General features: G+C 34.8%; 1 protein-coding gene across 11 annotated transcripts in view; it reads left to right on the top strand.

Annotated features, from left to right (window-relative positions):
* FAM135A (family with sequence similarity 135 member A) overlaps positions 1–15,583 on the top strand; it is a 147,963-nt gene that overhangs the window by 9,797 nt on the left and 122,583 nt on the right. For all 11 annotated transcript variants that reach the window (XM_017549426.2, XM_037746036.1, XM_017549418.2 and 8 more), the window contains 2 exons: positions 130–223; positions 2,305–2,420. In XM_017549426.2, the coding sequence (XP_017404915.1) occupies positions 2,344–2,420 (77 nt within the window). In that variant the 5' untranslated portion in view covers positions 130–223; positions 2,305–2,343. The remainder of the gene's footprint in view (positions 1–129; positions 224–2,304; positions 2,421–15,583) is intronic.

Below are 15,583 nucleotides of genomic sequence, written 5' to 3'. Positions count from 1 at the left end.
CATAAGCCTTTCAATGACATATACCTTTTATATAAGTTGAAAATAGTAAGTAACACAACACAAATTTCCTTAAGATAGACTTTTTTATGTCTACTGTTTTTTTTGAGAGTTGATTGTTTTTTCTCCTAGGGGGAACAGTGTATTTTTAACAACGGGAATCAGTAACTGGAAGTACAAGATTGGTTATTTAATAATGTTAAAAATGAGGCTTTGATCAGCAGAGGTAAGAATATAACTTTTTTTGTACTTAATTCTTAATAGATTAGAATATTTGCCAAATTTCTATGAAGAACTGATGCAAGAATTGGGAAGGGTCTGAGATTTTACCCCACTTGCAAGCTAACAAGTTAATCTGCTACAGTGGCATGGATGTTGGCAGGACATGAGATTCATGGATCAAGGTCAAGGATGGTTTATGTTCATAGCACTAGCTAGAGTACCAGGTGGCACGTGCATTTGAGTAGGTTATGTTACAGGAGAAGAACCCTGAAGTAGGGGAACCTGAATCTTTTATAAAGGACAATAAACCTGCCTGAGTTTTTTCCCACAGGGAAGCTTTAGCTGTATTATACAGAACAGTAAATCTGCCCTTTTTTCTAGTATAAGACACTATCTGACTTCTAAGATTGTTCACTATATAAACATCTTTGAAAAAATAGTTTGGAACAAAGGTTGTCTGTATCTCTCCTTGTGAGATATACAGAAACATGAGAGGTTTATGAATTATCTTCCAACATTTTCTTCCTCTAAGTTGCTTTTTATACTTATCTTACTCAGTAGTCCAAGAAGTTATTTTTAAAATATGTGCTCTTGATAGGGATGATTGTTATAATTTTGTTTTTAAATAGTGAAAAAATGGAAACTACTGAAATCATGCAACAGTGGGGGATTGTTTAAATTACAACATGGTCACAGTGTAATAGTTAACAATTAATGGGTGGGCTCGGTGGCTCTTGTAATCCCAGCCCTTAGGGAGGCTGAAGCGAGCGGATCACTTGAGGCCAGGAATTCAAGACCAGCCTGGCCACCATGGCAAAGGCTGGGCTTGAACTCTACTAAAAACATAAAAAATTAGCTGGATGTGGTGACACATGTCTGTAGTCCCAGCTACTTGGAAGGCTGAGGCAGGAGAGTGGCTTAAACCCAGGAGGCAGAGGTTGCAGTGAGCCAAGATCCTGCCACTGCTCTCCAGCCTGTGTGACAGAGCGAGACTCCGTCTCAAAAAAATAAATAAATAAAAATAAAAATGTAAAACTACATTTATTGATATATATGTTCACTGAATAAATTAAGTGAAATAAGGAGATGTTATAAGGTACATGTGGTTTGATCCCACTATTAAAAAATTGTACAAATGCATGCACATGAAGAACATATCAAAGTAGGTATTTCAGTGGATGGAATTGTGAATGTTTTCTATTTGTGCTTGTCTACTTTTTTTAACCTCTTTGCAATTAAATACTGTAGGCTTTTGTAATAAAGGGAAAAACATCTTTCTCTTTTTAAATTTAAAAGTGAAAAGTGGTTTAAGAATTTTTTCTTCACTTAAAGAAAAACCTTTTATGGGCTTAACTGGGGATTGAAGAGTGTTAATTCTTTTTGACTGTCGAGTTACTTTTATGTGCAATGTAGCATAAGAGAATACTTAGATATCTTCATTAAAAAAAAAGTTACTATCTGTAAGAGATAAAGTTGAGTTTCTATTAGTAATATGTTGTATTATTTATTACATAAATGTCATCAAGGGAAACAAATCTTAGAAAAAGCATTCTGCTCACGCCCGTAATCCCAGCACTTTGGGAGGCTGAGGCGGGTGGATCATGAGGTCAAGAGATCGAGACCATCCTGGTCAACATGGTGAAACCCCGTCTGTACTAAAAATAAAAAAAAATCAGCTGGGCATGGTGGCGCGTGCCTGTAATCCTAGCTACTCAGGAGGCTGAGACAGGAGAATTGCCTGAACCCAGGAGGTGGAGGTTGCGGTGAGCCGAGATCGCGCCATTGCACTCCAGCCTGGGTAATAAGAGCGAAACTCCGTCTCAAAAANAGCGAAACTCCGTCTCAAAAAAAAAAAAAAAGAAAGAAAAAGCATTCTGATTGGACAATCATAATTATAGAGAGTAGTACAACTTAGTATACATTCTGGTGTTATTTTGTTGGGTTAGGTTGTTAAGTACTCTAAAATAATTTGTTTTTATTTTCTGCCTATGTATTATATTCGAAAATATGCTTAAATAATAGTATTTTTATAAGGTGACATTTTTGTTATGCTTCTCACGATTTTATTCCCTTTCCTTAACAAAGGTGCTGTTATCAGAATAGTCTTCTGGGTATAAATTAAAAATGACTGAAGTTCAAGCAATGGTAGAATTCTCTGTGGAGCTAAACAAGTTCTACAATGTGGATTTGTTTCAGAGAGGGTATGTATTTTGTTGTGAAAATGATATATTTTGTATAAGATAGGATGTATAGTTTAAATTTAATTACATACGTTTATTCCAGCATATATAAGGAAAACAATGAACTATATTCAAGTAATTATTTTCTCAGATAAATTTTATTTTTTAAATAGGTATTAGGGAATTTTTTTACATGAATTTAATGATAATGCTGGATATACTGAACCTATGTTTATGAATTTGTAGTGAGCCTTGAGAGGACTTTAATGTAAATGTATAAGATCTAATTTTTGCTTTTTAAAAACTTATAATATAATGGGAAAAAATGAGACATACATACAAAACAGCTAAATAGAAATACAAAGCATACATGATGAAGCTGATTTCACTTGATTTTTCTATTTCAATAAATATCATTTATTAATTATTAACTATTACACTGTGATGTTACAATTTTAAAAGTCACCCAGTGTTGGGTATTTCAGTTGTTTTCATCTTTTCACTATTTCATGAAAACACTATAACAATCATCTTTATCAGTAGCACTTATAAAGTAATTTTATAACTTCTTGGCCTTTTTGCTAAGATCAGTAAGTCTATATAGGAGGTACTCTAGGAATCAACAGAAAGACATCTTTCTGGTTTGGTATGATAGAAAAGCCATTAAAGAGGGATAAGATCAGAGTGTGGCTAAGACTTGGATAGATAAAGGATAAAGTGAAAGATCATTATTGTAGAAGAGAACAGCAAAATTCAATACAGCTGCATGAATCAAGTTTGGAGATAGAAATGGACATGTTATTTTTAAGAATATTCAGGGGCTGGGTATGATGGCTCACACCTGTAATCCCAGCACTTTGGGAGGCTGAGGCGCATGGATCACCTGAGGTCTGGAGTTCAAGACCACCCTGGCCAACTTGGTGAAACCCCATCTCTACTAAAAATGCAAAAATTAGCTGGGCGTGGTGATGCATGCCTGTAATCCCAGCTACTGAGGAGGCTGAGGCAGGAGAATCACGTGAACCCAGGAGGTAGAGGTTGCAGTGAGTTGAGATCGTGCCAGTGCACTCTAGCCTGGGCAACAGAGTGAGACTTTATCTAAAAAAAATTAATTAATTAATTAAAAAAAATTTTTTAAAGAATATTTAGGAAATTGGATATTTTCTAGGAGAATTACAGAAGAAAGGTAAAGAAAGGCCATGTTATATTTGTGAAGGGCTTTAATGTCTAGAGAAGAGTCGACAATAGGGATTTGGGTAACCATCAGTAATTTCTAAGTAAGGATAAAATTTTATCACTGTTATTTCAATAAGCACTTACTACCATGAAGAAGATTATGATACATTAGACTGATGGTTGTGTAGAAGAAATAGAAGCCTGCGAAACAATTTAGAAGCACTTGAGAGTAACTCCAGATATAAATCTGAAGATCTATACTGAGTGGTGGGAGTGGACTTAACACAAGGAATAGAGTAAGAGAGATTTTCCTTTTTTTGGCTTGACTTTGCCATCTTCTTGAAAAATAACAACTGTGCGGTGGTCTGCTCTATATGGTCTCTCATCCCTTAGCAGGCCAGCCCAGACTTGTTCTCATAGCGGAGGCAAGAGTCTAAGAAAAAGCAGAAGGCTGAGCATGGTGGCTTAACGTTTGTAATCCCAGCACTTTGGGAGGCTGAAGCAGGCGGATCACTTGAGGTCAGGAGTTCAAGACCAATCTGGCCAACATGGTGAAACCCTGTCTCTACATAAAAATTAGCCGGGCATAGTGGTGCATGCCTGTAATTTCAGATACTCAGGAGACTGAGGCAGGAGAATTGCTTGAACCCAGGAGACGGAGGTTGCAGTCAGCCGACAAGGTGCCACTGTACTCCAGCCTGGGTGACAGAGTGAGACTCTGTCTCAAGTAAGTAAGTAAGTAAGTAAGTGAGTGAGTAAATAAATAAATAAATAAATAAATAAATAAAATAAATCAATAAGAAAGCAAGCAAGCAAGCAGAAGATGCAGGTCTCCTTAAATTGACACACTGTTACCTCCACTGCATTTCGTTGGCCAAGCCAGTTACAATGTGAAGTCACGAGTCAGACTGGTGGCTTTTTGGCCAGTACATTTCACTTAAAAAACTTTGTGGACTTTCTGTATGGCTGATAAGTCCATCCCATGCTTTAAAGCCCACAACCACAGTTGTTTTTGAGACTTGCTTGCTCTCTAGATAGCATATCTACCAATCACTGCCACTTGGGGATTAGAATTCTGTGGGATCATGCTTATAAACTTTCTAAAAATCCCTTTGTCATGCTGAGAATGTCTGCTTACATCTTTTAATTCTTTTAGTGATCTTAAGAAGGGAAGCTACAGCTACATCCTTGAGTTGATCTTTGTCCATGGGCTTTGTTTTATTTTCAGGAGACTGCAGATGAAACAGTTTTATTTTCCAACCCAGCAAGTTCTAGTTTGCTCTGTATTCCTTCTTGATTCTGCTTACAAAATGCCTAGCTCTTTCTTTAGTTCATCCCTATCTTGTAGAACCTTATTATACTTAGCTAGGAGGAACCATTTGGCATTTTTAGTATTCTGCTTGGAAGTTAATTTGCTAAGTCCAAAAGTTTCTTAGATACATTGTCTAAATTATTCCAGGTTAGTGTAAGATAGCATATTTCATCAGTCCATAACAGCATTATTGTGGCATAAATTATTGCCACAGACTAAGTCTGTGGATCATCTGAATGGTTCTACTGATCTGGGCTGGCTTGGCTCATCTTTGCTAGGTTCACTCATGAATGCACAGTCAGATGGCAGATTGGCTGGGCACTAGCTGGATGCAGAGTGGCCTCAACTGGGCAGACTCAGCTCTGTTTTACAGTCTCTCATCCTGCAGCTTATTCTCATGGACAAGGCATGGGTCCAAAGAGAGAGAAAGAAAGCATGCAAGCAGACCTCTTAACATCTAGGCTTGGAACTGATGCACTTTTACCTCCACCGCAAGATACTGGCCAAAGCAAGTCATAAGTAAGGCCAACCCACATTTGAAAGGTGGGCAACTATGTTCTACTTCTTAATGTGAGTCGCACTGTAAGAGGTGTGAATACAAGGAAGAGCAAAAAATCGGTGGCATTTTTGAAATCAATCTACAGGTTACATTTTTAGGTTTGTTTTTAACAACGTGATTTTGACAAGCTGAATGTGTAAAAAAGTTCAATATTGGAATTAGATTTGAAGACTAGTTTAGCTAGAAAACAAATTGCTTACTTAAATTGTATTAATGAAAAAATGATTATTTGGAAACCATTAACTACTGTTTATGAAGTAGTTTTCAAATATATGTAGCTTCCTCTGACCTATATATAAAATTATATCATTATTAAATTATAATATAAAATACTTTAATATAAACACAAAATGTAAAATTGTTCTTTCCAAGTAAAACAATGTTACTTTTTAGGCAAAAAAGTCGTAATGTGAAATCACCATGCTTATTAATAAAATCATTAAGTTTTACCTCATACAATGTCGTTTTAACACATTGTTATGTATTACTAATCGATACTATAAATGTGTTCTAAAAATAGAGGATAGAAATGTAATAACTTAATATTCATAAGCACATTCTTTTAGTCACTAGCTTCAGATTTTTATTCTTCCTCCAGAAAAATAAATTGAGATTTTTCCGACAATGGAAAAAATAGATGTAAATTTAATCTCTACCTGCTGCACTTCTGTAAACATGCCAAAGAGCATCTCTTTCTCTTACGACTGCTCATAAAAGATTTATTATAGTTCATTATAGTTTATCTTTTATGTCAAAAACTAGATCTAAGCAGAAAAAGTACCTATATTATTATTATTACCCTTGAAAAATAACTTGTAGAAGAGTGCAATTAAATTTTTTAAATAAAGTACTTTCCTCTTCATCTTCATCTGTGAGACTATGTTTTTGTGGCCCTTTGCAACTTTTTCTCTTCACGAAGACCATTCTTTATAATGAACTTAAAAAAACATTGTTCATGAATAAACATCCTTAATTCCTCATAGCCCCTGCCTAAGATGATTCTTTAAAGTAGTATTTTACTTAACAGAGTATAGGAAATAAATAAGGTATGAAATAAGACCAGAAAAATAGATTGCTTTACTTTAGTGCTTGTCTCATTCCATTGGATTATTTATGGATAAATTGATTATATGTTTTTTCTGATTAAAATATTTTTTTCTTTATATTTTCTAACTGGTTATTTTTTAATATAAAGGAAGACATTGACTTTTATATATTTCATTTATATCTGGCTATCCTAATACCCTTATTAATTCATATAGCTTTTTTTTCCCCTCCTTATAATTCTCTTTAGGATCCTAAAATACACCTACAATTCAGAAGTACTTATACTGCCATGTTTAAGATTCTAACTTAATTAGCATAATAATTTTTCTTTTTAATTTGTATGAGTTGTAGAGACTATTTTTAGAATTAAAAGGACAATATAGCCAGGCATGGTGGCTCATTCCCATAATCCCAGCACTTTGGGAGTCCGAGGCGGGTGGATCATGTGGTCAGGTGTTTGAGACCAGCCTGGGCAACATGGTGAAACCCCATCTCTACTAAAAATGCAAAAATTAGCCAGACATGGTGGCATGCGCCTGTAGTTCCAGCTACTCAGGAGGCTGAGACAGGAGATCCCTTGAACCTGGGAGGCAGAGGTTGTAGTGAGCCGAGATTGTGCCACTGCATTCCAGCCTGGTGACAGAGCAAGACTCTCTCAAAAAAAAAAAAGGACAACATAAAACATCTAGTTTAAAAACTTACACAGTTTATAAATGATATAAGTAGTTTAAGTTACAAAAACAAGTTTTTAAACACACTGTTATGCTAGGATGACTGTATAATTTATTGAACAAATCAAGGTACTTTTAATGTGAAAGGAGGCACTGTTAATAATAGGCCAAGACAAACAAAAACCAGGATGGCTCAGGCAAACCAGGTCGACCTTGTAGTAATCAAATATTCCTTAAATAAGTCTTAACTTTTTTTTTTTTTTTTTTTAAGTAACTTAAAGCAGCAAACATTTATTGTTTCTCGTGAGTCTCTAGGTTGGAGCTTGGCTGATGTCATTGTACCTTGTCCAGGCATTTATGGTCAGCTGTGGGCTGATTGGTCTAAGACAGTCTTGGTTTGGACTCCTCAGCTCTCCTCCACATAGTCTCTCATCCTCTAACAGGCTAGGCTGGGCTTAACAACTCTTAGTTTTAATTGAATTAGAAAATTATATTTTTGCTTAGACTTATTAGGTGTAATAATAGATCAGTCAGTGTTTAAAAAAGTTGTTTAAAAAATCTGCACTTGGCCTTCAGAAAAGAATGAACAGAATACTAATGTATTTACATGATAATTAATTTTTACCATAATTCCATTGTTTTGCCTTAATGGTAAAAAGAAAGCTCAGATACTAACAATCTAAAGAAAAACTAGTTTTATTTTAATTTTATTGTATTCTATCAGTTTAAGAGAAGATTTTTAAACTCTGAAAACAAAGTCAATATTGTAAAGTACTGATCATAAATATGCTATTAAATGAAATGTAGATGTATGTCTCATAAATGAGTAATATAAATTGTCTTAAGATTTGTATTATATTAGAAGTATCTAATTACAAGATGGTAGACTTCCCAAATGATTTCATTCAAAATACATTTGTCAAGAGGACTCCAAAGAAGGAAATATTCCTCTTTAAACACATAGAGAAAAGTTGGTATTTGAACACCTATTCTCATTGACATAAAGGATGAGAGAATGGAATTAAATTGTTGTTGTAATAAATTTCACTTAGGTTTTAAAGTGGGGGAATTTTTTCCTTGGAGACAATTGCAAAATTATTAGAGTATCTTTTTCCAGAATTCTTTAGGCTAGTGCTATTCTCAGTGGCTCATCTGCAAATGGTTTGTTGCTGGTTCGGGATGAAGCACGTTTGCCAGAATGGAAATGAATGCTGCTTTCTTTATTAACTTTTGCTACCAAAAAAAAAAAAAAAAAAAAAAGTCAGCTAAAAGTGTGCTTTGCAATACAGTTGATTTACTTTCTTTTACTGCAGATTGGTAACAACCATTTCACATAGATGCACCAGGCTGTGTACCACATTTTAAGTAGTACAGCTTTAGAATATTAACAGTAGCTTCTCGAAAGAAGTTGGGTTTCATTCATTTTGGAAAGCAGCCAATATTTAGAAGACACAGGAATTTTGACAAAGTGTTACGCTTTAATCTTTTATCAGACTTTGCAAGTGAAATGTTATCAGTTTAATTTGTTTCCCAGTGTGGTTGGAACAGTCAATAATCCAGCATACTGCTACTAATAAAATAGTGAGGAAAGTATTGTTGGGGAAAGAAGTTGAAAGTAATACTTTGTTCTTTACTTATCTGGGTTACTATAGAACAGTTAATTGCATAGCTGTAGCTACTATTACTTTTCTTAGTCATATACTGCTACCATTTCTTTGTCATAAGATAAGCTACTGCAAGGTAAAGAACATACTATGATTTGGAAATGGAGAAGAGTAAGGATATAAATGTAAGGATGTAAGAAATTATATTCTTTTCTCTCAGGCTGGACTGCAGTGGTGTGATCTTGGCTCACTGCAACCTGTGGCTTCTGGATTCAAGCATTTCTCCCTGTCTCAGCCTCCTGAATAGATGGGATCACAGGTGCCTACCACCATGCCCGGCTAATTTTTGTGTTTTTAGTAGAGGTGGGGTTTTGCCATGTTGGCCAGGCTGGTCTCAAACCGCTGACCAGCCTGCCTTAGGTGATCTGCCTGCCTTGGCCTCCCAAAGTGCTGGGATTACAGGTGTGAGTGACCACACACGGTCTAGAAATTATATTCTTAAATTTAGCAACATCACAAAACAATGGAACTTAAATCCTTTTGGAAAACCTCTGTAGAACCCTATAAACCAGGTTTGATACAACACAGTTTTTAACAAAATTATCTTAAATCTCTTTTGTTTGTGATTCTGAGGTTGTTAAACTTATGGGAGAATTGTAGTTTGATTTAAAAGGACTGTCAGCTAAAAGAGTCAGAAATTTTCAGCTGAATTTTATTTTATTGACATTGATTACAACCTTTGAAAAAAATGATTCCTTGTCTATGATGTAACGTATGTGTTGTGTACGTAAAGTTCATTAATTGGCCGGGTGTGGTGGCTTACGCCTGTAATCCCCGCACTTTGGGAAACTGAAGCAGGCAGATCACCTGAGATCAGGAGTTTAAGACCAGCCTGGCCAACATGGTGAAACCCCATCTCTACTTAAAATACAAAAATTAGCCAGGCGTGGCGGTGGATGCCTGTAATCCCAGGTGATTGGGAGGCTAAAGCTGGAGAATCACTTGAACCTGGGTGGCAGGGGTTGCAGTGAGCTGAGATCGTGCCACTACACTCCAGCCTAGGTGACAAGAATGAGACTCTGTCTCAAAAAAAAAAAAGGAATTGACGACTTCTCATTAAGCATTGATGATTGGAGCTCACAAGAAAGTACCTCAAATTTTTTATAAGGCCTTCAAAACTGTCTGAAATTGTCTTCAGTAAAATGAAAGAACTGAGAATACTGGATAAGAAGTTAATTTGTTTCTCATTTTTAAGAATCAGCCATTCTCTATGCTCCACAATTTGTTTGTTCACAACAATTTACATCAACCATTGGAACCTAAATATTTCTTTCATTGTTGTGTTAGCTCTAATCTTTACTCATTTTTTAATCTGTGATGTGGTATAGGGGTACATTTAGTCTGAATCAGCAGTTTACAGATGGAATACAAGGGTGTTGGATTCAGGGGGCTAGTGAGTTGTGCTTTCTTAGAAGCTCTTATAATTTGATGTTGGAGATATGAAAAAAAACAATTGTGAAAATCATAATTGCCAATATGTATTCTTCTTTCTGTTTTTACAACTGGAAACTCATTTTGTTTTTATTTCACCATTCTTTATCTAGGTGAGAAGGGATGTCTGCGTTCTTTGAAGGATCATAATAATGTTTCATAACAGTGAATGATGGGGCCAATAGTAATTGAATATCCTAACCATCTGCCATTACTGGCTTTGAACACATATGCTTTTAAAGTATAAGTAAATAAAGGAGATCAAATTAACAGTGAAAAAAAATCTATAGAAAACCAAAAAGATTTAGTACTATTTAATGCAATCAATTAACTAGCTTTAAAGGACAAAGTATTATGAGAAATGTCTATATGAAAATCAAAACATAAATGACATGACTTAAATGCAGGTCAAACCTCAATGGGAAGAGAAACATGAAACATACATTTGTGTATGTATTAATGACATGTATAATACTGTGTTTCTATATTAATGAAAGGTTTTCTGCATCTCTGTGACTTCAGTATGTAACTTATGGAATAATTTGCATAAGGATAAATTTACTTACAGTTGAATAGTACTTAACCCAGGGGCTATCCATATGGATCTTAGAATTCCACCTATAAATAACAATATGCACTAAAGAGATTAACCAATAAATTGTCTAGATAATCAGACAGTAAGTATAGACCTTTCTTCATATTAATAATGACCTTTTTTGGGGGGAAACAACAAGTGGGCTTATTGTTCTCTTGGCAAATTAAAAAATCGATTTTAAAATAATGGAGTAAAAGTTTACATATAAAAAATTAAATAATTCCACAACTATTCAGTTTTAAAAGATTTTACCTACAAAGAAATAAGAGTCTTATCTCAAACTTTTTCTTAGTATTACTTAAGATCCTGAAATAATGAAACAACATCTTCAGAAGTTGTAGAGACCCAAGTATTTTCTCTTTTTGTAAAATAGGAAGATACTCTGAGAAAATACAGTCTCAGAAAATGTACTTTCTATTTACTCATTCTGAATAGATTACTTGAGATATGTTCCAGAGCAATAAAGGGAGAGAGTAAAAATTTAGAACTTGGAATTAGGGAAGTTGTGGAAAATACACTTTGAAACTTGTCAGAGTTATAGAAATAAGTCAAAACACTAAATTTTACAAAAGTAAATGTTAGGCTTTTTGAAAAACAGTTTCCACCTTGAAGAGATTAGTGAGTTGCAGTTTCTTAAAACATGGAACAGGAAAATGATGAAGGGGGAATTATTAAATTTCTTTGATAAAAAGCAAGCAAAAAATTTTACATCATTTTTTTGTAGATTCTTAGACCATAAATTCATTTTTTTGAGAAACTTTCATTTACTGTCTGATAAAATGAGAGATTATATGTGCTTATTGAAAAAAAGAATTAAGTCAGCCAGAGTCAACATAGTAAAAGGAAGAATAGAAAAAGGAAGCAGTATCAAAAACAGAAAATATAGAATACAATGACAAGTACGAACTTTTAAAATCATTCTGACTATGAAACTTATAGATTTAAGTTGTCCTGTTCAAAGGCAGACTTGCAGGATTTAAGTCCAATAATTTTCTGTTCATAAGAAACATATCATATATTTTGAAAATAAATACCTCCAAATTTAAAATACTTACAGTCAACCTCCTTTATCAGTAGTTTTCCTTTCTGTGGTTTCAGTTACCTGTAATCAACCTCAGTCTAAAAACATTAAATGGAAAATTCTAGAAATAATTCATAGTTTTTAACTTGCACACCATTCTGAATAGCAGGTTGAAAGCATGCATGCCCCTCTTCATCCCTCTCAGGATAAGAATCATTGCTTTGTCTAGTCAATCTATGTTGCATATACCACCAGCCAATTAGTCACCTAGTAGCCATTGTTGGTTATGAGATCAACTGTCATAGTATCACAGTGCTTGTTTCAGATAGCCCTTAAGTTGTTTAATAATGGCCCAAGAGTGCATAAAGTAAACACACACACCTATCATCTAGCCTCAGTTATCAAAGTTTTTTCTTCCTTATTTCGCCTATTATTCCCCCCAACTGTTTTTTCAGTAAGTGTCTCCAGCAGATAAGGACTTTTGTTTTTAGCATATTTCTAAAATCATTATTGTACTTAAATAAATGTTGAAAATAATACCTTGATATCCAATAATCCAGTTAGTGTACATGGTCCCTCAGTGATCTGATAAGTATATTCTTATTTGTTTGAATCAATATTTACCCCAAAATTGATAGCTTGCATTTGGTTAATATGTCTCTTAGGTTTTCTAAAATTTAAGATTGATGGTTTAATCTATAGGTTTGATTAAATTCCAAGCGTTTTTGAGATGAATCCTCAAGTGGTGCTGTGTACTTCCTATTGGATTACATCATAGGACATGTAATTTCTGGCCTTCTCTTTTTTGTGATATGATTGATTCAGGTGTCATATCAACCTAATTGACCCATTAGACAGTTCCCCATCACTTAATTGATGATACCCATTGATGATCTTTACCCAGAATCATTACTAGGGGTTATAAAATAAAGATGTCCAGGGCCAGGTGCGGTGGCTCAGGCTTGTAATCCCAGCCCCAGCACTTTAGGAGGCCAAGATGGGTGAATCACCTGAGGCCACGAGTTCAAGACCAGCCTGGCCAACATGGTGAAACCCCGTCTCTACTAAAAATACAAAAAATTAGCTGGACGTGGTGGTGGGCACATATAATTCCAGCTGCTCAGGAAGCAGAGGCAGGAGAATTGCTTGAACCTGGGAGGCAGAGGTTGTAGTGAGCTGAGATCATGCCACTGCACTCCAGCCTGGGCAACAGGAGCAAAACTCCATCTCAAAAAAAAAAAAAAAAAAAAAAAAAAAAAAAAAAAAAAGGATATATCCAAATTCTGTTATTCCTTCTGCATTTATTAGCTAGAAGTCTGTGAAGAATTTTGCCTCATTAACTATTTGGCTATTTGGACACATACTTTGCACAGAAAAGACGTAATAAATGTTTTATTATTTCTCCTTAGCTACTTGTTTTCAGAATATTTTGTTGTTGCATAGCATATTACACATATAATCACTGTTTATTTTGTGCCAATATGAACTCATAGATTTTCAACATATTTTATGATAATGTTGTGCCACTGTCCTTTCTGATGTTTAGAGGGAGCCCTTCAGGTTAGTTTCTGTGACTTTCCCACAGGACAGTCTAAGTAGTGTTTAATAGTTTTCTTATGATTTTTTGTTTTTTGTTTTTGCCAGCTTATCTTTTGGATATCTTTTTAAAAGTGGGATGTTGAAGCAAAGGGTAAATGATACTTGTTTTTGCTTTTTTTTTTTTGCCGCATTACATTCCATATGGGGTTGTGCCATTTTGTGATCTCACTAGTGCTGTGGTAGAATTCCTGTTTGCCCACAGGCTTGCCAACATATTATACCCATGCGCCATTTAACTACATTTTGGTCAGCGATAGACCACAAATATGACAGTAGTCCCATAAGATCATAATGGAGCTGGAAAGTTCCCATCACCTAAGGATGTAGTAGCTTTGGTAACCTCATAGTGGAATATATTACTTTATCTATGTTTAGATACACAGATACCTGCTATTATGTTACAATTGGCTGTAGTATGCAATACAGTAATGTGCCGATTTGTAGCCTAGCAGCAATAGACTATATGATATAGCCTAGGTGTGTAGTATAACCAGCAGGTTTGTGTAAGTACACTAAGTTGTTCACACAGTGACAAAATCAAAGGATGCATTTCTCAGAATGTATCCCTGTTGTTGAATGAAGAGTGACTATATTTTGTCATGTTGTTTGATGTTGTCAGTCTGATAGGTAAGAACGGATATATTTTTGCAGTGAAAATGTATAGTTTTTAAAATTATAAGTGAAATTGAACTTTTGTATATTTAGAGTCATTTGCATTTCTTTTTCTATAAACTGTTTAGTCATACCTTTTTTCCATTCTTCTATTGGTTAATTGGTCTTTTTCATCTCAATTTTCTTCTCAATTAAGGTTTGCTGGAATATATCAACAGATGGTCTCAGAACCATCTGTTGATATATTCCAGCTTCATTACTTTGCCCAATTCCTTATGATTTTGCTTTCCTTTAAATTTTCCTTGGTAATTCCATACTATCTTGTCAGCTCTTCAGTAATTTTATAGGTATACTTTTTATACTTTACCCGACATTGTTTTTTAGCAAGAGGTTGTTCTGAATAACCCAGCCCACCACAGCTCTTAAAATGGAATTGTTTTATTCCTTGATTTTTGAATTTTTTAAATCTCTTACTTCATATTTTAGTTTTAAAAATAGTTAACTTATCCACATTTTAAAATTTGGGGCTGGGTGTGGTGGCTCACGCCTGTAATCCCAGTGATTTGGGCGGGAGGCAGGTGGATTGCTTGAGGTCAGGAGTTTGAGACTAGCCTGTCCAATATGGTGAAACCCTGTCTCTGCTAAAAATACAAAAATTAGGCAGGCTTGGTGGCATATGCCTGTAATCCCAGCTACTACAGAGGCTGAGGTATCAGAATCGTTTGAAGGAGGCCGAGATTGCAGTGAGCAGAGATTACGCCTGGGTTGTCACCTGGGTGACAGAGCAAGACTCTGTCTTAAAAAAATTTTTTTTAAAAGGCATGCCTGTGGTTCCAGCTATTCGGGAGGCTGAGATGGGAGGATTGCTTAAGCCTGGGAGGTTGAGACTGCAGTGAGCCATGGTTGCAGCACTGCTTTGAGACCCTGTTGCAACAACAGAAAGAATAATAGAAAAAAAATTTCTTCATTAAAAGAATTAAAGTAGCAATAATTTTAATTAAAAATGTATTTACAGTAATAGGCTGCTTTCATAAATATTGGAGGAACTTTATTTAAAATAATGTGTGTATTTGCTTTTAGTGTTTCTCTCCCTGTGTTTCTAATACCTATCACATAGGTCTTCAATAGGTGATGAATAAATGGTATTCAGGGAATATAAATTACCATATGGTGTTCTAGTAGTATACATTAAATGTGGAGATTAAAAAAATTTTTAACACTTTATTGACATAGCATCTAAAATATTCTGCAGAATCAGAATTTTTTTTTTTTTTTTTTTGTAGTGAGAACATTTTAAATCCTTTTAGGGATTTTGAGATATACGATACATTATTATTAACTGTGGTCACCATGAAGTACAGTAGGTACTAAAACTCATTACTCATGTCCAACTTCATCTTTGTACCCTTTGAGTAACATCTCCTCTTTTCCCAACCCCCAACTCCCAGCCTCTGGTAAATACCATTCTAGTCTCTGCTTCTGTGAGTTCAACATTTT

The sequence above is a fragment of the Cebus imitator genome, unplaced genomic scaffold (assembly GCF_001604975.1).
Source record: "Cebus imitator isolate Cc_AM_T3 unplaced genomic scaffold, Cebus_imitator-1.0 Scaffold218, whole genome shotgun sequence".
Lineage (NCBI taxonomy): Eukaryota > Metazoa > Chordata > Mammalia > Primates > Cebidae > Cebus > Cebus imitator.
This window is presented reverse-complemented; position numbering and strand designations above follow the sequence as displayed.